A 27004-nucleotide genomic window follows, 5' to 3' on the forward strand; every position below is an offset into this window, starting at 1 on the left:
CTTCCTCAGTGATCAGTGCAAAGAAATAGAGGAAAACCACAGAAAGGGAAGGACTAGAGATCTCCTCAAGAAAATTAGAGATACCAAGGGAAAATTTCATGCAAAGATGGGCACAATAAAGGGCAGAAACCTAAAGGCAGGGACCTAACAAAAGCAGAAGAGATTAAGAGGTGGTGGCAAGAATACACAGAAGAACTATACAAAAAAGGTCTTAAATGACACAAATAACCATAATGGCATGATCACTCATCTAGAGCCAGACATCCTTGTACGCAAAGTCAAGTGGGCCTTAGGAAGCATCACTGTGAACAAAGCTAGTGGAGATAATGGAATTCCAGTTGAGCTATTTCTAATCCTAAAAGATAATGCTGTGAAAGTGCTACACTCAGTATGCCAGCAAATTTGGAAAACTCAGCAGTGACCACAGGACTGGAAAAGGTCAGTTTTCATTCCAGTCCCAAAGAAAGGCAATGCCAAACAATGTGCAAACTACCGCACAATTGCACGCATCTCACACCCTAGCAAAGTAATGCTCAAAATTCTCCAAGCCAGACTTCAACAGTAAGTGAACTGTGAACTTCCAGATGTTCAAGCTAGATTTAGAAAAGGCAGAGAAACCACAGATCAAATTGCCAACATCTGCTAGATCATTGAAAAAGCAAGAGAATACCAGAAAAACATCTACTTCTGCTTTATTGATTACACCGAAGCCTTTGACTGTGTGAATCACAACAAACTGTGGAAAATTCTTAAAGAGATGGGAATACCAGACCACCTGACCTGCCTCATAAGATACCCATATGCAGGTCAAGAAGCAACAGTTAGAACCTACATGGAACAACAGACTGGTTCCAAATTGGGAAAGGAGTACATCAAGGCTGAATATTGTTACCCTGCTTATTTAACTTATATGAAGAATACATCATGCAAAATGCTGGGCTGGATGAAGCACAAGCTGGCGTCAAGACTGCCGAGAGAAATATCAATAATCTCAGATACGCAGATGACACCACCCTTATGGCAGAAACCAAAGAAGAACTAAAGAGCCTCTTGATGAAAGTGAAAGAGGAGAGTGAAAAAGCTGGCTTAAAACTCAACATTCAAAAAGCTAAGATCATGTTATCCAGTCCCATCACTTCATGACAAATGGATGGGGAAACAATGGAAACAGTGAGAGACTTTATTTTGGGGGGCTCCAAAGTCACTGCATATGGTGACTGCAGCCATGAAATTAAAAGATGCTTGCTCCTTAGAAGAAAAGCTAGACCAACCTGTTAAAGACAGCATATTAAAAAGCAGAGACATTACTCTGCCAACAAAGGTCCATCTAGTCAAAGCTATGGTTTTTCCAGTAGTCATGTATGGATGTGAGAGTTGGACTATAAAGAAAGCTGAGCATTGAAAAATTGATGCTTTTGAACTGTGTTGTTGGAGAAGACTCTCGAGAGTCCCTTGGACTGCAAGGAGATCCAACCAGTCAATCCTAAAGGAAATCAGTCCTGAATATCCATTGGAAGGACTGATGCTGAAGCTGAAACTCCAATACTTTGACCACCTGATGTGAAGAACTGACGCACTGGTAAAGACCCTGATACTGGGAAAGATTGAAGATAGGAAGAGAAGGGGACAACAGAAGATAAGATGAGATGGTTGGATGGCATCACCAGTTCGATAGACATGATTTTGAGCAATCTCTGGGAGTTGGTGATGGACAGGGAGGCCTGGCGTGCTACAGTCCATGGGGTTGCAAAGAGTCAGACATGACTGTGAGTAACTGAACTGTACTGAAATACTGATACCTACTCCATGATTCATTTTTAAATCTGGTCAGTTGTCTTAATAACACCCCGTGTGACAACCTTTTCCAAGATCAATCTCAGGGTCACACATTGCAGTCAGTTATCACATCCCTTTAAACTCTTCAAACTCATTTAATCTTGATTCTTCCTTTTCTTTTCTTTGTCTTTCACAACTTTAGCCAGTAATTTTTAGACCAGTGTTCAATCTGGTCTTCAATTTCATTATGATTAGATTTAGATGTTATAGTATTATTCCTACATTTTATTTCTTTTTCAATCAATTTTGGTAAATTATATTTCTCAAGGAGGGTTTTTTTTTTTTTGTCTCAATATATTGATTTATTGGTCTTAAATGAATTCAGAATAATTCTGAAAATTCTTGAAAAGAATTCAGAATAATGATAGTGAAGATGATCCAGGATCTCGAAAAGCCTGGAAAAACTAAAGAACAAACAAACAGAGGTGAACAATACTTTAGAAGGAATTAATAGCAGAATAACTGAGGCAAAAGAACAGATTAGTGACCTGGAAGATAGAATGGTGGAAATCACTGCCACAAAAGAGAATGTAGAAAAAAGAATGAAAAGAAATGAGGACAGCCTAAGAGACCTCTGGGATCATACATATTGCCTTAATAATTGCCTTAAATGTAAATGGATTAAAGACCCCAACCAAAAGACAAGACTGGCTGGGTAGATACAGAAACAAGACCCATAGATATGTTGTCTACAAGAGACCCACCTCAGACTTACAGACTGAATGTAAGGGGATGGGAGAAGGTGTTCCACATATAGTGAATTTATAAGAAAGCTGGAGTAACAATACTCCCATCAGACAAAATAGACTTTAAAGAAATCCATGGCTGATTCATGTCAATGTATGGCAAAAACCACTACAATATCGTAAAGTAATTAGCCTCCAACTAATAAAAATAAATGGAAAAAAAAAGACTGTTATAAGAGACAAATAAGGACACTTGATAATGATCAAGTGTTCAATCTGAGAAGAAGATATAACAATTATATATGCACCCAACATAGGAGCACCTCAATATGTAAGGCAAATACTAACAAATATAAACAGAGAAATCGACAGTAACAGAATAATAGTGGGGGACTTTAATACCCCACTTTCATCAGTGGGCAGATCATCTAGACAGAAAATTAAAAAGGAGCACAGACCTTAACTGACAATTTAGATCAGTTGGATTTAATTGATATTTATAGAGTATTTCACCCAGAAGTGGCGACTTTACATTCTTCTCAAATGCACATGGAACACTCTCCAGGATTGACCACATGCTGGGCCACAAGGCAAGTCTTGGTAAATTTAAGAAAATCAAAATTATATCATTTTTTCTGTCACAAAGCTCTGCGATTAGAAATAACCCACAAAAAAATACTCTAAAAAACATAAATACGTGGCAGCTAAACAATATGCTACTCAGAAACCATTGAATCACTGAAAAACTCAGGAAATTAAAAAAAAAAACTTAGAGCCAAATGAAAATGAAAGCACAATGTCAAAAATTTATGGGATGCAGCAAAAATAGTTATAAGTGGAAAGTTTATGGCAATACACAATTACCTCAAGAAACAAGAAAAATCTCAAGCAACCTAACCTTACACCTAAAACAATTAGAGAAAGAAGAAAAAGCAAACCTACAGTTAACAGAAGGAAGGAAATCATAAAAATCAGAGCAGAAATGAATGAAATAGAGACAAAGAAAAAAATCTCAAAGATCAATGAAACTAAAAGCTGGTTCTTTGAAAAGATAAGCAAAATTGATAATCCTTTAGCCAGAAACCAAGGGAAAAAAGGGGAGGATTCAAATCAATTAAATTAGAAATGAAAAAGGAGAAGTTACAACTGACTCCATAGAAATACCAAGGATCATGAGAGACTACTATGAACAATTGTATGCCAATGAAATGGACAACTTAGAAGAAATGCACAAGTTCTTGGAAAGGTACAGTCTCCTTAGACTGAACTGAGATGAAATAGAAAACATGAACAGACCAGTCACAAGCCCTGAAATTGAAACTGTTATTAAAAACCTCCCAACAAACAAAAAGTCCAGGTCCTGACTTCACAGGCAAATTTTATCAAATGTTTAGAGAAGAGTTAGCACCTCTCCTTCTGAAACCGTTCCAAAATAATTGCAGAAGGAAAACTCCCCAGTTCATTTTATGAGGCCACCATCACTCTGATACCAAAACCAGACAAAGATACCCCCCCCACACACAGAAATTATAATCCAGTATCACTGATGAACATAGTTGCAAAAATCCTCAACAAAATACTAGCAATCTGTATCCCACAATACATTGAAAAGATCTTGCACTATGATCAAGTGGGATTCATCCCAGGGATGGAAGCATTTTTCATCATCCACAAATCAATCAAGGTAATACACCACATCAACAAATTGAATAATAAAAACTATATGATCATCTCAATAGATGCTGAAAAAGCTTTTGATGAAATTTAGCACCCATTTATGATTAAAAACTCCAGAAAGTGGACATAGAGGGTACATAAATCAACATAATAAAGACCATATTTGACAAACCTACAGCTAGCATCATACTCAATAGTGAAAAGCTGACATTCCCTCTAAGATCAGGAATAAGACCAGGATGTCCACTCTTGCCTCTTTTATTCAACATAGTTTTGGAAGTCCTAGCTATAGCAATCAGAGAAGAAAAAGTAAGGGGAATCTAAATTGGAAAAGAAGTTAAACTATCACTGTTTGCAGATGACATGATACTATACATAGATCCTAAAGATGCTACCAGAAAATTACTAAAACTCACCAATGAATTTGGTAAATTTGCAGGTTACAAAATTAATACACAGATCTGTTGCATTTCTCTACACTAACAATGAAAGATCAGAAAGAGAAATTCAGAAAGCAACTCCATTTACCATTGCATCAAAAAGAATAAAATACCAGGGGATAAATCTACCTAAGGGTACAAAAAACCTGTACTCTGAAAACTGTAAGATACTGATGGAAGAAATCACAGAAGACATAAACAGATGGGAAGATACACCATATTTTTGGACTGCAAGAATCAATATTGTCGAAATGACTGTAGTACCCAAGGCAATCTACAGATTCAGCAGAATCCCTGTCAAATTACCAATAACATTTTTCACAGAACTAGACCAAAAAAAATCTCAAAATTTGTATGGAGACACAAAAGATCCCAAATAGCCAAAGCAAGCTTGAAAAACGGAGCTGGAGAAATCAGGCTCCCTGACTATACTACAAAGCTACAGTCATCAAAACAGTATGGTACTGGCACAAAACTAGAAATATAGATCAATGGAACAGGATAGAAAATGCAGAAATAATCCCATTCACCTATGGCCAATTAATTGATGACAAAGGAGGCATGTTGGAAAGACAGTCTCTTCAACAAATGGTGCTGGGAGAATTGGACAACTACATATTTTAAAAAAATGGAATTTAGATCATTTTGTATGTGTATAGACCATATACAAAAATAATCTCAAAATGGATTAAAGACCTAAATGTGAGATCAGACACTGTAAAACTCCTAGAGGAAAGCATAGACAGAACACTCTCTGGTATAAATCACAGCAATGTCTTTTTCAATCCATTTCCCTGAATAATGGAAATAAAAACAAAACAAATGGGACCTACTTAAACTCAAAAGCTTTTGCACAGCAAAGGAAACAATAAACAAAATGAAAAGACAACCCACAGATTGGGAGAAAATATTTGCAAATGATGTGACTGATAAGGGGTTAATCTCCAGAATTTACAAACAGTTTGTGATGCTTAACAGCATCGAAACCAACAGAGCACTCAAAAAATGGACAGAAGACCTGAATAGATATTTCTCCAAAAAGGACATATAGATGGCCAGCAGACACACGAGAAGATGTTCAACGTTACTAGTTATTAAGGAAATGCAAATCAAAGCTGCAGTGAGATACCACCTCACACTGGTCAGGATGGCGATCATCAAAAAACCGACAAAAAATAAATGCTGGGGAGGGCATGGAGAGTAGGCAACCCTCTTATACTGTTGGTGGGAATGTAAATTGGTATAGCCACTATGGAGAACAGTATCAAGTTTCCTTAAAAAAACTAAATATAGAGCTACCGTATGACCCTGCAATCCCACTCCTCAGCATGTATCAGGAGGAAGACATGATCTGAAAGGATACATGCACCCCAGTGTTCATTGCAGCACTGTTTACAATAGCCAAGACATGGAAGAAGCCTAAATGTCCATTGACAGAGGAATGGATAAAGAAGATGTGGTATTGCTGGGCACACACACTGAGGAAACCAGAATTGAAAGAGACACGTGTACCCGTGTTCATTGCAGCACTGTTCGCAATAGCCAGGACATGGAAGCAACCTAGATGTCCATCGGCAGGTGAATGGATAAGAAAGCTGTGGTACCTCTACACAATACACAATAAGAAAGCTGTGGTACGTCTACAATACTCAGCTATTAAAAAGAATGCATTTGAATCAGTTCTAATGAGGTGGATGAAACTGAAGCCTATTATACAGAGTGAAGTAAGTCAGAAAGAAAGACACCAATATAGTATATTAATGCATATATATGGAATTTAGAAAGATGGTAATGATGACCCTATATGTGAGACAGCAAAAGAGACACAGATACAAAGAACAGACTTTTGGACTCTGTGGGAGAATGCGAGGGTGGGTTGATTTGAGAGAATAGCTTTGGAACATGTATATTACCATATGTGAAACAGATCATCAGTCCAGATTGGATGCATGAGACAAGTGCTCAGGGCCGGTGCACTGGGACGACCCAGAGGGATGGGATGGGTAGGGAGGTGGGAGGGGGGTTCAGGATGGGGGACACATGTGCACCCATGGCAGATTCATGTCAATGTATGGCAAAAAGCACCATAATATTGTAAAGTAATTAGTCTCCAATTAAAATAAATTAATTTTTTAAAAAAAGATGTGGTATGTATATACAATGGAATATTCCTCCATTAAAAAGAATGAAATAATGCCATTTGCAGCAACATGGGTGGACCTAGACCATGTCATACTGAGTGAAGTAAGTCAGACAGAGAAGGATAAATATCATATGACATCCCTTACATGTGGAATCTAAAAATAAATGATACAAATGATCTTACTTACAAAACAGAAAGAGACTCACAGATTTAGAAAACGAATTTATGGTTGCCTGGGGGAAGGGATAGTTAGGGAGTTTGGAAGATCATGAACACACTGCTGTATTTAAAATGAATAACCAACAAGGACCTATTGTATAGCACATGGAACTCTACTCAGCATTACATGCCAGTCTGGTTGGGAGAGGGATTTGGAGAGAATGGATACATGTGTATAAATGGCTGATTCCCTTCTCTGTTCACCTGAAACTGCTACACCATTGTTAATTGGCTATACTATACCCAATACAAAAGTTTAAAGTCTGAAAAAAAATAATGCTGGAATTTTAGTTTAAATAAAATCTATAAATCAATTTAGACAGAATTTTCCCCTTAATTATATTGAGCCAATCTGTGAACATGGCCTGGCTCCCCATTTACTTAGGTCTTCTTTAATTTCTGTCAGAAGTGTTTTGTAGTTTTCAGTCTCTTAAATTTATTTATAAGCTTTTTATGTGATTATATTATATGATGTTATAAATGGTCTTAATTTCATTTTTTTAAAGGCTGTTACTAGAGTATAAAAGTACAATTGATTTTTGCGTATTGACTTTATATCCTATGACTCTGCTAAACTTATAGGTATAGTATATTATAAATCTAAATTGGGCCATGTTGATTCATAGGGATGTTTAATCAATATTCTAGATTGCCATTTTTTCCCTCTCTGCTTTGCTGTTTTAAAGACATCCCGTTGTCGTCTGTCCTCCATACTCTGTGATATTAAATCAGTCACTGGTATCAGGGTTCCCAGCCCCTGGGCCGCGGACGGGCCTACAGAGCAGCAGGTGAGGGGCAAGCAGTGCGCAGAGCTGCTGCTGCGTTTACAGCTCCCGCCACTCACGGTACCTCTTGGGCTCCGGCTCCCGTCAGGCCAGCAGTGGCGTGAGGTTCTCATAGGCGCATGAACCCTACTGTGAAACTGTGCCTGCAAGGGCTCTAGGGTGTGCTCCCCATACGAGAGTCACCTGAAAACCACCACCACCACCCCCTTCCATGGAAAATTGTCTTCCACTAAACGTGTCCCTCCCTGCTGCCCAAAAAGTCGGGGACACTGATTTATACTGCTGTTCTCCTCCAGCTACTGTTAGGGTCTTCTCTTTATCTTTGTTTTTTAGCAATTTAATTCTGATCTGTCTTTTCTTTTCTTAGTTTATCTTCCTTATGATTTGCTTTAATTCTCAGGTCCACAGTGTGATATTTTTATCAAAATTTTAGCCATAACTATACATTTTTTTATGCCCTAGTATTTCTCTCCACTCTCTCTCTGGCACTCTCATATCACTTATGTTACACTTTTGATATTTTGAGGTCTTTAGTTTTTTTTCTCCATGTTGTTTGGAGTGAATAATTTTTGTTATTCTATCTCTGAATTCACTAACTCATTTCTGTAGTGTCTGATCTGGTCTAAATCTTACTTAGTAAAATTTTCATTTCTGATATTATACTTCTTACTTTCAAAATTTCCCCTTGGTATTTTTTTTTAATGGTTTCATTTTTCTGCTGAGGTTCCTCATCTCTTCCTTCATTATGATCAGCTACTCTCAGTCATTTGGTAGTGTATAATTATTGCCTAGAAGTACTTGCATGGACTTCTGGTTTCTGATCTGGTTTGTAAGAGACCTGGACTTCATCACTTCCTTTCTACCAACAAGAAAAGAGCTGAAGAAACCAAATGTCAACACATCTTTTTATATTCATTTGAGAATTGAGGCCACATGATAAACTTCTGCCCACCTCCCCCCAACTGGAAAGAGAGAGAGCCAGTTACAGAGAATCACATCTTGCTAAAGCAGAAACATATCCATGAACAGAACAGTACCAGGGGAGCAAAACTTACACTGGAATTGACAAATTTCTGGAGACTCGGTGTGGACAAGTTTGAGAGAGCAACTCCAGAGGGCCCAGTCTTAGGGGATACCCACACTTCTATGAGTTTTAGCTCGAGGAACCCTACCAGATTTGCATAATGATGATCAAAGAAATCCCCTCTTGCAGGGAGAGGTGGAAATAGTCACTTGTAGATACATTCAGAACATTCTGTCCTTCTTAACAAGACCTTCCTCCTCAGAAGCTGTCTTTCTGGAGCCCAGCTGACCTGGAGGACCCAATTCCAACCCTCTCTAGCCATTCACTTGGGGAAGGAAAATTCCCAACTTACATTATTAGAGGATTGCAAATTAAAACAATGAGATGCCATACATACCTGTAAGAATGACTAAAATCAAAAACACTGACAACACCAAATACTGATAAGGATGGGGACCCAACAGGAATTCTCATTCATTGCTGTTGGGAATGCAAAATGGTGCAGCCAGTTTGGAAGATGGTTTGGCAATTTCATACAAATCCAAACATACTCTTACATTACAATCCAGCTATCATGCTTTTTCATTTTTTCCCCAAATTAATTGAAACTTAGGTCTACACAAAAACCTGCACATATGTTATAGCAGCTTTTTTCACAATTGCCAAAACCTGAACCAAACTGTCCTTCATCAGGTGAGTAAATAAACCTTTGTTTATCCATATAAGGGAATTTTTTTTCAGAAATAGAAGAAATGAGCTATCAAACCATTAAAAGACATAGAAAAACCTTAAAAATATATTTTTGCTAAATGAAGCCAATCTGAAGAGAGTTACTTACTATATGATTCCAACTGTATGACTTTCTGGAAAGCGAAAATCTAAAGATATGATCAGTAGTTGCCCGGGGCTCAGGGGAATTGGGAGAGAGTCAAGTGGGTGGAGCACGGGAGATCTTTAGGAAAGTGGAACTGTTCTCTATGATATTGTAATGGTAGATATTTGTCTTTAATACATTTGTCAAAGCCCATGCCATGCACAATACCAAGGGTGAACCTTAATGAAATAATGAATTTTAGTTAATGATGTGTCAACATTGGTTCATCAGTTATAACAAATGCATCAAATTATTGGAGAAGGAAATGGCAGCCCACACCAGTATTCTTGCCTTGAAGACACCATGAACCAAGGAGCCTGGCAGGCTACAATCAATGGAGTGGCAGAAGAGTGGGACACAACTTAGCAACTGAACATCATCAAATTATAACAAATACAAGACACAAATAATAGGAAAAACTTGGGGGGTTGGTGTATACTTGGAACTTTTTATACTTTCTGACCAGTTTTTCTCTAAAACTGCTCTTTAAAAAAAAAAACTTTAGTTTTAAGTTTTTTTTTTTTAATTCTTGCTTGCTAATTCTAGCATCTGGGTTATTGTGGAATCTACTTCAACAAACTGCTTTTATCTCTTGATTATAAGGTACATTTTCCCACTTCTTTGCATGTCCAGTGGGTGTTTTTCAGGGCTTGAAGCAGTTGCTCCATGTATTTTGTCCAGTTTTGTAAGTTGTTTTCAGTAGGGTCAATCGAATACCAGTTTCTCTGTTCTGGTCTCAGTGAAGTTAAGTAGTGCTTTTCAACTTTGGCTGTGTATTAGAGTCATCTTGGGAACTTTAAAAATTACCGGTGCTAAATGGGGCCCAGACATGGATAGATTTTTTAAAGTTCTCCAATTGATTAACAGGGTTGGGTGGTAGTAGTGGTTTAGTCACCAAGTCACGTCTGACTCTTTGCTACCCCATGGACTGTAGCCTGCCATACTCCTCTTTCATGAGATTTCCCAGGCAAGAATACTAGAATAGGTTGCCATTACCTTCTCCAGGGGATCTTCCTAACTCAGGGATCAAACGTGTGTCTCCTGCTTGGCGGGCAGATTCTTTACCCCTGTGTCACCTGAGAACACTTAGGCCTTTCCCTAAATAAGAAGATTCTGCTAGGGGGAGTGGGAGCTGAAATCTAGCCTGTCTTCCCTCGAGGCAGGTTCAACCTGCCTCTGGCTATGGAAAGAATACCTTTTTGTTTTAGTTCCTGTTTTTTTTGTTTTCCTTTTTCCATTATGGTTTATCACAGAATATTGAATATTGTTCCCTGTGCTATACATTAGGGCCTTGTTTATTTGGTCTGTATATAATAGTTTGCATCTATGAATCCCAGACTCCCAGTTCTTCCCTCCTCCTGTCCTCCTCCTCCTTGACAACCACAGGTCTGTTCTCTGTGAGTCTGTTTCATAGATAAGTTCATTTGTGTCATATTTTAGATTCCACATATAAGTGATATCATTGGGTATTTGTCTTTCTCTGTGACTTACTTGACTTAGTATGATAATCTCTAGGTGCATCCATGTTGCTGCAAGTGGCATTATTTCATTCTTTTCTATGGCTGAGTAATATTCCATTGTCAGTACACACACATACACATACGTACATGTTCAGTCACTCAGTCATGTTTGACTCTTTGCGACCCCATGGACTGCAGCATGCCAGGCCTCCCTGTCCTTCACCATCTCCCAGAGCTTGCTCAAACTCATGTTCATTGAGTCAGTGATGCCATCCAACCATCCCATTCTCTGTCACTCTCTTCTGCCTTCAATCTTTCCCAGCATCAGGGTCTTTTTCAGTGAGTCGGCTGTTCTAATCAGGTGGTGAAAGTAATGGAGCTTCGTCTCCAGAAGCATCAGTCCTTCCAGTGAAATTCAGGTTTGATTTCCTTTAGGACTGACTGGTTTTATCTCCTTGCTGTCCAAGGGACTCTCAAAAGTCTTCTCCAGCACTACAGTTTGAAAACATCAATTCTTCAGTGCTTAGCCATTTTTATGGTCCAACTCTCACAGCTATATGACTACTGTAAAGACCATAGCCTTGACTATACAGACTCTCGGCAAAGTGATGTCTTTGCTTTTTAACACTCTGTCTAGGTTCATCATAGCTTTCCTGCCAAGGAGCAGGCGTCTTCTGATTTCATGGCTGCAGTCACCATCCACAGTGATTTTAGAGCCCAAGAAGAGGAAATCTGTCACTGCTTCCACCTTTCCCCTTCTAATTTGCCGTGAAGTGATGGGACCAGTTGCCATAGTCTTAGTTTTTTTAATGTTTAGTTTTAAGCTGCCTTTTTCCCCCTCCTCCTCCAACCTCATCAAGAGTTTCTTTAGTTCCTCTTCTCTTTCTGCCATTAGAGTGGTATCATCCACATATCTGAGGTTGTTGGTATTTCTCCTGGCAATCTTGATTCCAGCTTGTAACTCATCCAGCCCAGCATGTCTCATGATGCACTCTATGTGTAAGCTGAATAAACAGGGTGACAGTAAACAGCCTTGTCATACTCTTTCGCAATCCTGAAGCAGTTGGTCATTCCATACAAAGTTCTCACTGTTGCTTCTTGACCCGCATACAGGTTTTTCAGGAGACAGGTAGAAGGTGGTCTGGTATTTCCATCTCTTTAACACAGTCTGTTATGATCCACACAGTCAGAGACTTTAGTCAATGAAACAGAAGTAGATTTTTTTTATGGAATTCCCTTGCTTTCTTTGTGATCCAGCAAATGTTGACAATTTGATCTCTGGTTCCCCTGCTTTTTCTAAACCCAGTTTGGACATCTGGAAGTTCTTGGTTCACATAATGCTTGAGCATAACCTTACTAGCATGGGAGATGAGTGCAATTGTCTGGTGGTTTGAACATTCTTTAGTACTGCCCTTCTTGCTATTTGGGATGAGGATTGACCTTTTCCAGTTGTGCGACCACTGCTGGGTTTTCCAAATTTGCTGACATATTGAGTGCAACACTCTGATAGCCATCATCTTTTAGTATTTTAAATAGCTCTGCTGGAATTCCATCATCTCCACTAACTCTATTGACATTTAGTGCTTCCTAAGCAGTGCTTCCTAAGGTCCACTTGACTTCACACTCCAGAATGTCTAGCTCTAGGTGAATGACCACACCATTGTGGTTATCAAGGTCATTGAGAAATTTTTTGTACAGTTCTTCTGGGTATTCTTTCCATCTCTTCTTGGTCTCTTTGCTTCTATTAGGTCTTTACTATTTCTGTCCTTTATTGTACCCATCTTTGGATGAAATGTTCCTTTGACATTTCCAATTTTCTTAAAGAGATCTCTAGTCTTTCCCCTTCTGGTGTTTTCCTCCATTTGTTTGCATTGTCCATAGAAGGCCTTCTTGTCTCTCCTTGCTATTCTCTGGAACTCTGTTTTCTGGTTGGGTGTGCATTTTCTTTTCTCCCTTGCTTTTCACTTATCTTCAGCTATTTGTAAAGCCTCCTCAGACAATCACTTGGCCTTCTTGCTTTTCTTTTTCTTTGGGGTGGTTTTGTTCACTGCCTCCTGTAGAATATTAGGGAACTCTGTCCGTAGTTCTTCAGGTACCCTCTTTACTAGATACAGTCCCTTGAATCTATTCGTCACCTCCACTGTATATTCATAGGTGGTTTGATTTTAGTTGTTCCTGGCTGGCCTAGCAGTTTTCCCTGCTTGCTTTAGTTTAAGCCTGAATTTTGCTATGAGAAGCTTATGATCTGAGCTACAGTCAGCTCCAGGTCTTGTTTTTGCTAACTGTATAGAGCTTCTCCATCTTCCGCTACAAAGAATGTAATCAATCTGATTTTCCTATTGACTATTTGGTGATTTCCATGTATAAATCATCTCTTGTGTTGTTGAAAAAGGGTATTTGCTATGACCAGTGCATTCTCTTGGCAAAACTCTGTTAGCCTTTGCCCTGCTTCATTTTGTACTCCAAGGCCAAACTTGCCTATTATTCCAGGTATCTCTTAACTTCCTGCTTTTGCATTCCAATCCCCTCTGATGAATGCTGTGCTGTGCTTAGCCACTCAGTTGTGTCCAACTTTTTGCGACCCCTGTGATGAATAGGACATCTTTTTTTGGCGTTAGTTCTAGGAGGTCTTCTAGGTCTTCATAGAACTGATCAACCTTCAGTTTCTTCAGCAGCGGTGGTTGGGGCAGAGATTTGAATTACTGTGATGTTGAATGATTTGCCTTGGAAACGAACAGACATCATTCTGTCGTTTTTGAGATTGCACCCAAGTGCTGCATTTCAAACTCTTTTGTTGATTGTGAGGGCTACTCCATTACTTCTATGGGATTCTTGCCCACAGTAGTAGATATGATGGTCATCTGAGTTAAAGTCACCCATTGCTGTCCATTTAGTTCAGCGATTCCTAAGATGTCAGTGTTTATTTACTCTTGCCATCTCTTGCTTGACCACATCCAATCTACCTTGATTGTTGGACCTAACTTTCCAGGTTCCTATACATTACTGTTCTTTACAGCATCAGATTCTACTTTCATCACCAGGCACATTCACAGCTGAATGTTGTTCCCACTTTGGCCCTGCCCCTTCCTTCTTTCTGGAGCTATTAGTAGTTGTCCTCTGCTCTTTGCCAGTAGCATATTGGACAGCTTCCGAACTAGGGGACTCATCTTTCGGTGTCATATCTTTTTGCCTTTTTGTACAGTTCATGGGGTTTTCATGGCAGGTGTACTGGAGTGGTTTACCATTTCCTCCTCCAGTGTATCACATTTTGTCAGAACCCTCCACTGTGACCTCTCTGTCTTGGGTGGCCCTGCTTGGCATGGCTCATATCTTCATTGAGTTACGTAAGTCTCTTCACCATGACAAGGCAGTGATCCATGAAGGGGTTTTCAGGAAATAAGTCTAACAAAAAGGCAGCTTTGTTTTTATCCAATATGTGCTTTTTAAAGGGCTGATTTTCTCTTAAATTATTTCTGATCATTTTACATGGATACTTTGTAATGTTCCTCATGGTTCCCTACCTTCTGAAGTAGAGTGTACAGAACCTAAGTTAGCCTTTTGAAAATGAGTTAGTTACCATTATGCACCTTGTGTAGGGAGGCATTTTTGTTTCAGCATCAAGTTGTTTCTTTGGCTTCATATACTTAACATACACTTAATGCCTCTGTACACAATCTATATTCAGTAACTCTCCTTTTCCCTTGGTTCATTTGCTCTTTTAATGTACTGTGGAGTGGGAAACCAAATAACTTAAATCACTTAAAATTTTATCTAATAATAAGCATAAATCAGTTTTGTATAAAAAGTGGACTCTAAAGTATCCTACTGTGAGCGTAATACAAGAATGTAAAGAATATTTGTTCAGTAAACATTTGTGAGATGTGTTCTTTCTTCAAGGCAACATAAATAATACATCACATATTTAGACTCTACACTAATGATTAGACTTTAACTTGGATGTGGATATATAAAATTATTTAGTAAATATTAATAAAATATTATGTTTTAATAACATATTAAAACACATTTTGATATAAAAGTATTTCATAAATATATTTAACACAATAATATTGTATTTATGATAATAAAATATATTCTAATACATATTTAATAAATAAATATTTTAATACTTTAAAATTATTTAGTAAAATATTATATTTAATATATTTAATAAAATATAAGTATTGCATTTAATAATTTTAACATATTTAATAATAAAATATATTTTAATTATTTGCTAAATAATTATTAAATAATTATTGTATTTAATAATATATTTAATAATGAATACTATTTAATTATTTATTGAATAATATTTAATAAAATAATTTTCCTTTATAATTAATTTTAATAACTATAATAAGCATAGTTACACTGATAACAAATAACTACTTAAAATTATCATAATAAACCTTATTTAGCACTTTAAGCAACATATTAGGATGAACACAGATAAAAGAAATATTTAATTCTGTAAAGCACTGTAAACACCCATTTTGAACCCTTGAAGGCTATTTTTTTTTTTAACTTCCTGGTTAAATTTTGAATAGTTGATGTTGCCAAATGAGTGGATTCTTTAAAATTAGGGTACATATTCAAAGCTTGTTTTACAATTATGTTTGCATGCTAAGTCACTTTAGTCGTGTCCGATTCTCTGTGACCCCATGGACTGTAGCCCACCAGGCTCCTCTGCCCATGGGGTTCTCCAGGCAAGAATACTGCAGTGGGTTGCCATGCCCTCCTCCAGGGATCTTCCCGACCCAGGGGTCAAACCTGTGTCTCTAATGTCTCCCACACTGGCAGGTGGGTTCTTTACCACTAGGGCCACTGGAAAGCCCACAACTATGTATGCCAAAGTATTAATATCTGTTACTCATATCCTGAGTTTGAATTTGTAAATTTAACATTTTTTCTATGAATGCCTTTTGCCCAGAATTAAGCTTTGCTGCCATCAGGTGGCAGTGATGCTTAGTCATGGTCTCAGCATGGTCACCAGTCTTATTCATCACATGTTGCCACTGCATGAAAATCAGGGCAGGAGAAAGTTTAGGCGAGAACTTCCATCTGGGCTCAGAGAGGAAAGGAAAGAAAGACTTTCTGGTAATAGGGAGTCTTAAAGCAGAAGGGAAGAGCTCAGTGGTTGGAGCACAAGACGACACTTTTTCTCGAGTCTTTATTTGAATCCCATGTGTATCACAGGCCAGCTCTGTTGTCTTGGCCAAGTATTTAACTTCTTTCTGCCTGTTTTCTCACTTGCTCAATGAAAATATATTCACTTCATAGGGTTTTCATATGGTTTAAATTAAAGAATAAAAAAGTAAAGTGCTTAGCATGGAGCTTAGGAGGGAGGCTGCTTTCCAGAAATGATGGCTCTTATCGTAGGAATCTGAGAAGGCAGGCCCAGCTGCAGTCGCAGATCACTTCAGGCTGGATTTCTTCACACTTTAGAGCCCTCAGAAAACCTCTCTGACAGACAGGCAGTTTTCCCCGTCTCTCCGCTAGTGTTGGAGAGCAAGTAGAGGCAGTTGCAGCATTTGAAGGGGAAGACACAGTTGCATCCTTCCCTCACAGATGCCTCATGCCTCCCCTTGTCCCTTTGAAGGTCCTGTCTCACCAACTCAGGGAGACAGGCTTAGGAAATCAGAAACTCAGTTGGCTGTATCTTGATGACGAATAAAACATTTCTCCACTTAAATTGTGTATTTAAAACCAAAGAACCTCAAGTCTTCTTTCCCTTTAGGAAAAAGTTTCAATGTAATGTAATTCCTAGCTATAATCTGATTTATCTCTCCATGTACCCTTCAAACAAAATATATTTTCCATGCCCTTACTGGTGCTTCAATTGCTGTCCGTAGCTGACAAAGCCTTTGAATAATTAGAAATGGAAAGGTCAAAATACGAATATGATGGAAGAAATATTCAACTAGACTTGACCAGTATTTACAAAGCACTTGCTTTTAGAACATACCAAGATATATTTTAGGGAAATAGCAAAGATCATCCCAAACATAGCTCCTGCTCTAAAGAATATTACACATTAGGAAGGGAGACAATTCACATAAACAGTTATTTTAAGGAAAAATGTGGTGAATGCTACAATGGTAATTGTCATAGCTTATATTTACATATACCTTCCAGATTAAAAAAGAAGTATCAAACACATTATTATTCTTACTCTTCATAATAACCCCATGTGTAGACTAAGTATTAAGTGTAATTAAAAGCGAGTCATCGAGGCTCCCAAGATGGAGAAATGCCTGAGGTCACAGTGTCAGTGAGTCTGCCCATCAGCTCACCTGACATGTCCTGGGCTGCCTAGCACACAGCATGGAGCAGGAGCTAGGTGGTCCTACCATTTTTTCGTGTGCTGGGCACTCTTCTTGGTGTGGGGGATGTAGCGGTATGTAAAATGGACAGAATCCCCGTTTTCAAGGAGGATGAATGGTGAATCCATAATGTAAGCCGAAATTTCTTACTTTGCATTCTATTCTTTCTTTTAACTCATGCAGTAAGTACCAACATACAGAGGTTTGGCAACAGAGGAGGTTAATCTTCATGCGGGTGGTTATGGGGGCCCTTGCGGAGGGTGTTTTTCTTCCTACCACCCAAAACCTGATTGACTTTTTAGATGCGCCATGTTATTCATACTCCCTTTTGGAATTTTTCAGGTGCGCAGGTTTTCTGAGGCATTCTTTTGTTTTGAACATCCAAGAGAAGCTGCCATTGCATACCAGGAACTTCAGTGAGTAGCACAAATCCAGTTTAAATGATTTTGTTTCCTTTAATATAAGATATCATCTCAGAATTTGTCATGGCAGAATATACAATATTTACAGCAAAAGAAATGAGAATTTGAAGTTCAGAAATCTGTTTAATCAAATGTGTTTAATCTTGTGAACTGCTTCATGGAAGACCCCTGCTTTCCGTAAAGGAGCACACTGTTAACCCCATCCCACACATGAGATCTACCCACCCCTGGGAGTCCCACTGGCCCTGGTGCCAGCCTTCCATCTGTTCATCTTGTATCTTTATTTTCACAGGTCAGAGTCTCTTACCTTTACAAGTATGCATTGCAGGTTCTCATAAATAGTCTGACTGGCACTTCTTGCCGTTATATAAAAGATCTGTAATTCAAATATCCAGAGTAGATGCCTTCCTTTTTCCCTACTGAGTATTTTTAGATCTGGTTTTCTTTGGCTTTAAAGAATATTTTGAGGACATTATGCTGAGTGAAAAGAAGTGAGACATAAAAGAATAAATTATATATGATTCTGTTCATATGAAGCTCTGGAACACATAAAACTAAGGTGAAGTTAAAGTCAGGACAGTGGTTGTCTTGGTGTTGACTTGGGCTGAGAGTTTGCCTGGGATGACATTAGAATGCTCTCTAGACAGGTGGAAATGTTCTGACTGTGTGTCCACTTGTCAGAACCATACAGCTAAGGTATATTTGTTTCAGTGCCTGTGAACTGTGGCTCAAAAGAGAACTGTGAATAATCATAGGGTGTGTGAGTGGAGGTCCAGACAAAGCAAGAGGGAAAATGCTCATTGTTGACGTTGATGGGATTATTGTGCTTTTCGGTGTACTTTGATTTGTTTAGGAAATTTTTCATAAGAAAAAGTTTTTTTTAACTTTTATATTAGAAAATTATATACCTTTTTTAAAATAGCTGTTGTGTTTGTCAGTATGTGTTAAGTAAGCAGTAGGAACGGAACACTTTTTTTAACATTATCATCAAATCATTAGTAGGCATTTGAGCTTTTGGTCTTTCTCTTCTATGCTATTCTCAGCTAATTAGGAAGTTCATATATTAAGTACAGATAAATCACTTTGAAGTAACATTTGTCAATAAACCATAATTTTGTAAGTCAATAATTTTCATTGTAGCAGGTTTTCTCTCTGAGCCAGGAGCTCCTTTGTCAGGAGCTTGTGCCTTGAGTGGTGGGGAGCCCATGACTGATGAGGGGCCAGTGCCTGGGGGACTATGTGGTGGAATTGGTGTGATTATCTCGGTTGCAGTCTGATGTGAGACATGTTTTTCAGTGCGCAGAGTCATCTCCAGATGTGCACCGCTATCAAAAACACTTCCTTCTGCAGCTCTCTCCCACCCCTGCCTATCGAATGTAGTGAATTAGATGGAGATCTCAATTCATTACCTATTATCTTTGAAGATAGGTATTTAGATTCAGTTACTGAAGGTAAGTGTAATCTAACTAAAATATGTAAGCTATGTATCATTGGCAGTATATTCTACCTACTATACATAAAGCCATTCCTTAATGTGGGACTGTTTTCCCCCTCTAGTTTTATTTATTTTTGAGGATATTAGAAAGTTATAGTCAGAAAAAGTAGTTTTAATCATATGAGTCTTACACCTTGTCTTAAATCTGAATTTCTTTTTCTTTGGATAAAAGACTTAGATGCACCCTGGATGGGAATTCAGAGTCTTCAGAGATCAGAGTCCAGTAGAATGGATAAATGTGAGACTGAAGAAAGTGCTCTAGCTGGACTTTCCAGCCCAGAGTTGAAAGTCAGACCTGCTGGGACCTCCAGTTTTTGGTCTACAGAAGGTGAAAAGCAGCTAACAAAATCTCTAAAAGGAAAGAATGAAGAATCAAATAAATCCAAGGTTAAGGTTACTAAGCTCATGAAAACAATGAAACCTGAAAACACAAAAAAATTAATAAAACAGAACTCTAAGGATTTGGTGGTTTTGGTAGGCTACAAATGCTTGAAAAGTACAGCATCAAATGATCTCTTTAAAAGCTTTGAAGGCAACCCTTCACATAGTCAGAAGGAAGGTCTGGACCCCACAATATATGGATATAATTTTGATCCAAAGACCTACATCAGACAGACAAGTCAAAAGGAAGCTAGCTATTTGCCAGCTAATACAGAGAGAACTGAACAAAAGTCTCCAGATATTGAAAATATGCAACCAGACCTGTTTGATCCTTTGAACTCTGGCAGCCTAAATCTTTGTGCAAATTTGTCCATTTCAGGTAAACTTGGTATCTCCCAGGATGATAGTGAAATTGCACAAGTGGAACACAGTGTGGCATCCAGAAGCTCATCAGACGATTGTCATGATCATCAGTCTGCCCCCACTTCAGGAGTTAGGACAATTGAAGTTAAGCCCTGTAATAAAGACTGTTTCAGTGGAGAGAAAGTAACTGTTAAAATAGGACCTTGGACAGAGCTTCAACAAGATGAAATATTTGTGGATAATTTACAACTGCCCAACTTTGAGTCCTTAGACTCTAACGGTAAATCTAAACCTACGGAAATAACACTTGAAAAGGAAGCTTTGCAGGAAGCAAAGTGTCATTCTGTCGGAGAATCGTTAGCTAAGTTAAGAAATAATCAACCTGCTTCTGCAAGAGAATACCACCTTGTAGTGAGTGGAGACTCCATTAAGTTACCAGACATTAGTGCCACGTGTGCCTCATCTCGGTTCTCAGACTCAGGTGTGGAAAGTGAACCAAGCTCTGTTGCAGCGCATCCAAACCCTGACATAGTCTTTGAAACTGTACAAGGGCAAGGTCTTTACATCAATGAAAGGTTATTTCCTCAGCTTTTGATGAAGCCTGACTGTAATGTAAAGTTTTCACTAGGCAGTCACTGTACTGAGAGTACAAGTGCTTTCAGTGAGATCCAGTCGTCCTTAACATCCATAAATTCTCTGCCTTCTGATGATGAGCTGTCACCTGATGAAAATCCTAAGAAATCTGCTGTATCTGAATGCCACCTAAGTGATAGCAAAACTGTGTTAAATCTAGGAACAACTGATGTGCCAAAATGTGATGATAGGAAAAAGTCAAGTATTATTCTGCAGCAGCAGAGTGTCGTATTTTCAGGGCATTCGGACAACGAAACTATAGAAATACATTCCTTAAATTCAAGCACTAAAGACCCTTTACAATTTGTTTTTTCAGATGAAGATACTTCCAGTGATGTGAAAAGTAGTTGCAGCTCCAAACCTAACTTGGACACTGTGTATAAAGACTCCCAGAGTCCTGATAAATCCAGTGACTCTGTAGGAACCACAGTTCCATTAAGTTCAGAACTGGCTTGTTCAGGCACCCCTTGTGTCGTTTCAGGTTCCGTTTCCACCAGGGCAGATAGCAGTGAAGATAGAACTGTGAAAAGAAAATATAGCAATGCATTAAATCCCAAACAAATGTGTTCAGAAGCCCCTGCAGTTAAAGATGAAACTTACCTGGATACAGGTGATGCTTTTTCAGCCAGTCCTGATATGGTAAAGCAAGGGCTTGTGGAAAATTATTTTGGCTGTCAAAGCAGTACGGATGTTTCCGACACATGCGCTATTAGCTACAGCCATTCAGTTAGCCCTCAGAAAGAAACTTCTGGAAAAGAAATGAGTAGTCCTCAGCAGGAGCAGGGTAAAGATGAGGAAGAGGAAGAGCAGGATCAACAAATGGTTCAAAATGGGTATTATGAGGAGGCAGATTACTCCGCTCTGGAGGCTGCAGGAGATGCTCACTGTGCAGACAGAGCTGACCTAGGAGAAGAAAGACTTGCCAAGTCTGGAAGGCTGGCCAGCGACTATCTGAGGGATGGTATAACCGTGCCTACTGTCTGTACTTCTGGCTGTCTGTCCTTCCCGTCTGCACCACGAGAGTCCCCTTGTGGCGTTAAGTACTCTTCCAAGAGTAAGTGTGATGCTATTACCAAGCAGCCAAGCAGCGCCTCCCACAGCTGCACCTCATCGCTGTCCTGGTATGAAAACTCGCCAAAGCCTCAGATACAAGCGTAAGTAGTGGAGTGTGACGGCAAGTGCTGCCAGAGAGAGAACATGTATATATCTTTCTCTGGAAACATGCATATTTCACGTTCTCTGACTTCTGTAATACAGAAAGTATTTCTTTGATTAGCTGTCCAAAATGGAGAAGTGAACTCAGTATGCTCCTTGAGACAGAGCTGTAGATTCCTGTATGATTGTCCTGTTCTATAGGTTGTACATCCCTGATACTACTTTTTCATTGGTAGTTGTGTGGTAAAAGTGTGAAATAGTTGAGCTTAAAACCCTTTTTAACCATCAATACCTCATTTCTCCCCCATTTACTCCCAGACAGAAGTTAGGTTTTATAAGGACATCTAGCAATTAAGGACAATATTAGATAATTACTAGAAACTTCCTCAGCCTACCAGACTCAGATTGCCTCAGCTAAGTCAGTGGTTCCAGAATTGAGATACAATGGTCCAGTTAAAAAAAAAAAAAAAATCCAGAAAAATTTGAAGATGACATAGATTTACTACTATGGCACTGTTTTCTACTACCTTACTCCAGATAGAATTATAATCCCTAGTGTAAATGTCTAGGTTTGGCTACTGTAGGTTTTTAAGTTCCCATATTATTCTGATGTGTGCACATAAGTGAGATCCATGGTGCCTACAGCTAGTGAACCCACTGAGATGAGAATTTATTGTTATTCAGTCACTCGGCCGTGTCCAACTCTTTGTGACCCCACAAACTACACCACGCCAGGTTTCCCTGTCCTTCGTGATCTTCCAGAGTTTGCTCAAACTCATGTCCATTGAGTTGGTGATGCCATCCAACCATCTCATCCTCTGTCATCCCCTTCTCTTGCCTTCAGTCTTTCCCAGCTTCAGGTTATTTTCCAGTGAGTTGGCTCTTTGCATCAGGTGGCCTCAGTATTGGAGCTTCAGCTTCAGCATTAGTCCTCCAAGGAATATTCAGGGTTGATGTCCTTTAGGATTGATTGATTCGACCTCTTGCAAGGGACTCTCAAGAATCTTCTCCAACACTGCAGTTGGAAAGCATCATTTCTTCAGTGCTCAGCCTTCTTTATGGTCCAGTTCTCACAGCCACATATGACTTTACAGACCTTTGTCAGCAAAGTGATATCTTTCCTTCTTAATATTGCTGTCTAGATTTGTCATAGTTTTTCTTCCAAAGAGCAAGCATCTTTTAATTTCATGGCTGCAGTCACCATCTGCAGTGATTTTGGAGCCCAATAAAATAAAGTCTTGTCACTGTTTTCATTGTTTCCCCATCTGTTTGCCTTGAAGTGATGGGACTGGATGCCATGATCTTAGTTTTTTTAATGTTGAGTTTTAAGCCAGCTTTCTCACTCTCTTCTTTCATGTTCATCAAGAGGCTTTTTAGTTCCTCTTCACTTTCTGCCATAAGGGTGATGTCATCTGCATATCTGAGGATATTGATATTTCTCCCAGCAATCTTGATTCCAGCTTGTGCTTCATCCAGCCCAAGCTTTCACATGTTATACTCTGCATAGAAGTTAAATAAGCAGGGTGACAATATATAGCCTTGACATACTCCATTCCCAATTTTGAACCAGGTGAGAAGAGCCTATTGAAGAATTATAATGTGCTAGGAGGGGGCTTCCCTGGTAGCTCAGCGGTGAAGAATCCACCTACCAATGCAGGAGACACAGGTTCAATCCTTGGGTCTGGAATATCCCCTGGAGAAGGAAATGGCAAACCACTCCAGTATTCTTCCCTGAGAAATGGTCATGGACAGAGGAACCTGGCAGGCTATAGTCCATGGGGTTGCAAAGAGTTGGACACAGAGTGACTAAACAGTGACAGATGTGCTAAGAAGTTGGAGGTTGTTTCACCTCCTGGCACCTCAGTCTCTTCCTGAGTCAAACATGAAAGCAGTATTCACCCAGTATGTCCCCCTCAGTTTAGTGTTCAGCAGCTTCTTTGAGTTTTACTTTCATCAGCCCAAATGATATAATATTAAAATAGTTCATAATTTTTCATGTTCTAAATCCCCAAGTTGAATAGATATGTCTATGCCAATTTTATTTAATCACATCCCCCCTTAGTTCTATTCCTTCTTACTGATATTTTTAGAGAAAAATACAATTAACTTAATCTACTAAATATGATACCTGCCGTTCTCACCAGTACACTGTGTAGAATAGTGCCTTCTTTTCCATTTATGCAAGATTAAAAAGGAGCAAGGGACTTCCCAAGTAGCTCAGCTGATAAAGAATCTGCCTGCAATGCAGGAGACCCTGGTCAAAACCTGGGTTGGGAAGTTCCCCTGGAGGAGAGCATGGCAACCCACTCCAGTGTTCTTGCCTGGAGAGTCCCCATGGACAGAGGAGTCTGGCAGGCTACAGTCCATGGGGTTGCAAAGAGTCGGACACGACTGAGTGACTAAGCACATACAGCACAAAAAGGAGCGAGGAGGGTAAGATTTGGTCACAGGATCAGCATCAGACTGTTACTCTTTGTGGTACTTCTCCCAGCTTTTCTGTGCATACAATATAAAGTTCTGTAAAAAGCATAACTGCATTCCTAATACTTTCTAGTGGATTTCAAGTTTAAAAGAGTAAGTGATGTTAGGGTGTAATTACTCACTGTATTTGATCAGAGCATGTACTAAAAAACAGGGACTGAACCCAGGTCTCCTGCGCTGCAGGCAGAGTCCTTACCAGCTGAGCCACCAGGGGAGCCCTAGTAAAGAAAATCACTGTCTAACTTCTGAATCATTTAGGTGATCCCACATATTCAGTATTTTATAATCAAATATTTCTGGGTTTCCTTTTCTGTAGTTCTCTAAATTCAGCAGATTATCTTTTTGGTTTTAAAAACTGAATGTAATACTTAGTAAAGAATATCTTTTATAACATTTTGCTTTAGCTTCCTTCAGGCAAAAGATGAATTGAAGCAACTTAAACTCCCCGGGTTCATGTACAGCGATGTTCCTCTGCTGGCATCCTCAGTCCCTTATTTTTGCGTGGAGGAGGAGGAGGAGGACCATTGTGAAGATGGAGTCCATCTCATTGTCTGTGTGCATGGCCTAGACGGTGTGTAACATCTGTGGATATAACCTGTACCAACTCAATATTTTCTTTTCCTAGTAGATCTCGTTTAGTTTTATTTAATCCTTGACCTGAAAAAAGAGTTCTAAATTGCTGATATTAATTATCTTAAATTATGTCTTATTTTGATGAGTATAATATTAGATTTTTTTTAAAGCAGATTTTCCATGAAATTGATATCCACATGCCGACATTTTGCTTATATTAACTTGGGGTTTTTCTGTCTGCTCTCTTATTGTTATTTTCATCAACTGTCAGTCATAGCAATTGTTTTGTCTCCCTTTGGTTGTCTTTCTGCTCCTGTCTAGCTTGGTGCTTTAAATTTTATGGATAAGAAAAATCAATACCTAAGAATAAAAGATTCACTGATTAATTAGGGTATAATTTAAATTCTTAATACCTGGTTTTACTTGCTCTAATTTTATGACAGCTATTTTGGTTACTCAGCAGCCTATTTTTCTTGGTAAGGAACTGCGTTAGAAGATACCAGATATCTCTAGGCTAGCAGAGTATTACTGTGTTATAATATGATTCTGTAATAACAAGTAACAAAAGATTTTATGGATTATAAAAATGCTAAAGTGAAGTCTCCCAGTCGTGTCTGATTCTTTGCGACTCCACAGACTCCTGTCAGGCTCCTCTGTCCATGGGATTCTCCAGGCAAGAATACTGGAGTGTGTTGCCATTTCCTTCTCCAGAGGATCTTCCCAACATAGGGATCCAACTCCGGTCTCCCATACTGCAGGCAGACTCTTTACCATCTGAGCCACCACAGGTCTAAACTAGTAAATTCTCATTAAATTGGAGATTTTTAATTTAAAACAAAACTGCAACTCAAGAAATAAAATACCTCAAATACTAACCTCTTTCCTTTACCTAATAAAATATTCAAAGAATTATCCTCCAAGAAAAGTTTCTTGGCTTAATAGAATCTCTGATAAAGTCCTCTTTGAAATTTCCAAGAAATTTCCAAGAAACACTATCCCATGTTAAAGCAATTGGTCCAGAATAATAGGAAAAAAAGATGGAATGGAGCCTATTTTATTCCTTGAAGTTAACCTAACCTTGTTATTAAATCTGAAAAAGATGTAACACCCACACTCCAAAAAAAGAGTGGAGCAATCTTATAAATATACTTAATAAGACTCTAGTAACATTGTAGAAAAATGAATTAGTTAATTGATTAAATGTCTCCCAAAACCCTCCAGCAAATGAATCAATATATTAAAGTAGCTACAGTAAATAGAATTTAATTCCCAGAATGCAAAGATAGGTAAATATAAAGAAATTTATTAATAAAATATATTAGTAAATCAAGTAATGTAAAATTCAGTATTCATTTCCAGTTATGACAAGTAAGCATCAAACTTTCAGCCTTAAATAGCACTAGTCTAATTCATTAATGTAATTAAGCATATATACTTACAGCTCATGGAAAACCCATACCTAGTAGTGAGATGCTAGAGGCATTTCTTTTAAAAATCAGGAATAAAACAGTTAATTCTGTCTGTTCATGACATAGCTAAAAGAAGGGATAAAGTAAAAATGCAGCAATTGATAATGATATGTATATATTCCTAAGTAAGCCAAAAGAACTAACTGAAAAGCCACTAGACTAATTTTAAAGGTACTAATTATTTATGTTTATGTATTATATATGTATATACTAATTATATTTATGTATGATAGCTGTTATAAATACATTTATATATACATCTTTTAAGTTAGTAATTAAACTACTTTAGATTATTTACATAGATTTTTATTTCTATTTGTCTGACCTAGTACTGCCAAAGAAAAACTCAATAGACTAAATCGAAAATGCACTCGTTTGGTTAAATGCTCATGCGAGAGTGATGGTGACGAGTTGGTCAGTTGGTCGCTCACAGCCGCCATTGCCAGTGGTCAGCAGAGCATGTGCTGACCATGAGACAGACACAGGGGGAGCCGGGTTGGGCGTGGGGGGTTGAAAGCATCGTGCAGCCAGACCTCTGGAGACACAGGCTGTTGGCGGACAT

General features: G+C 38.5%; 1 protein-coding gene across 7 annotated transcripts in view; it reads left to right on the forward strand.

Moving 5' to 3' along the window:
- The window catches only part of FAM135A (family with sequence similarity 135 member A), a 147422-nt gene that overhangs the window by 98030 nt on the left and 22388 nt on the right, over positions 1-27004 (forward strand). For 5 of the 7 annotated variants that reach the window (XM_043889910.1, XM_043889914.1, XM_043889913.1 and 2 more), the window contains 4 exons: positions 17813-17886; positions 19189-19343; positions 19560-21918; positions 24805-24971. In XM_043889910.1, coding sequence (XP_043745845.1) covers positions 17813-17886; positions 19189-19343; positions 19560-21918; positions 24805-24971 — 2755 coding nt within the window. The remainder of the gene's footprint in view (positions 1-17812; positions 17887-19188; positions 19344-19559; positions 21919-24804; positions 24972-27004) is intronic. The other 2 variants (XM_043889916.1, XM_043889915.1) reach the window with 1 other exon arrangement.

This window comes from Cervus elaphus, chromosome 28 (assembly GCF_910594005.1).
Source record: "Cervus elaphus chromosome 28, mCerEla1.1, whole genome shotgun sequence".
In the NCBI taxonomy this organism is placed as follows: Eukaryota; Metazoa; Chordata; class Mammalia; order Artiodactyla; family Cervidae; genus Cervus; species Cervus elaphus.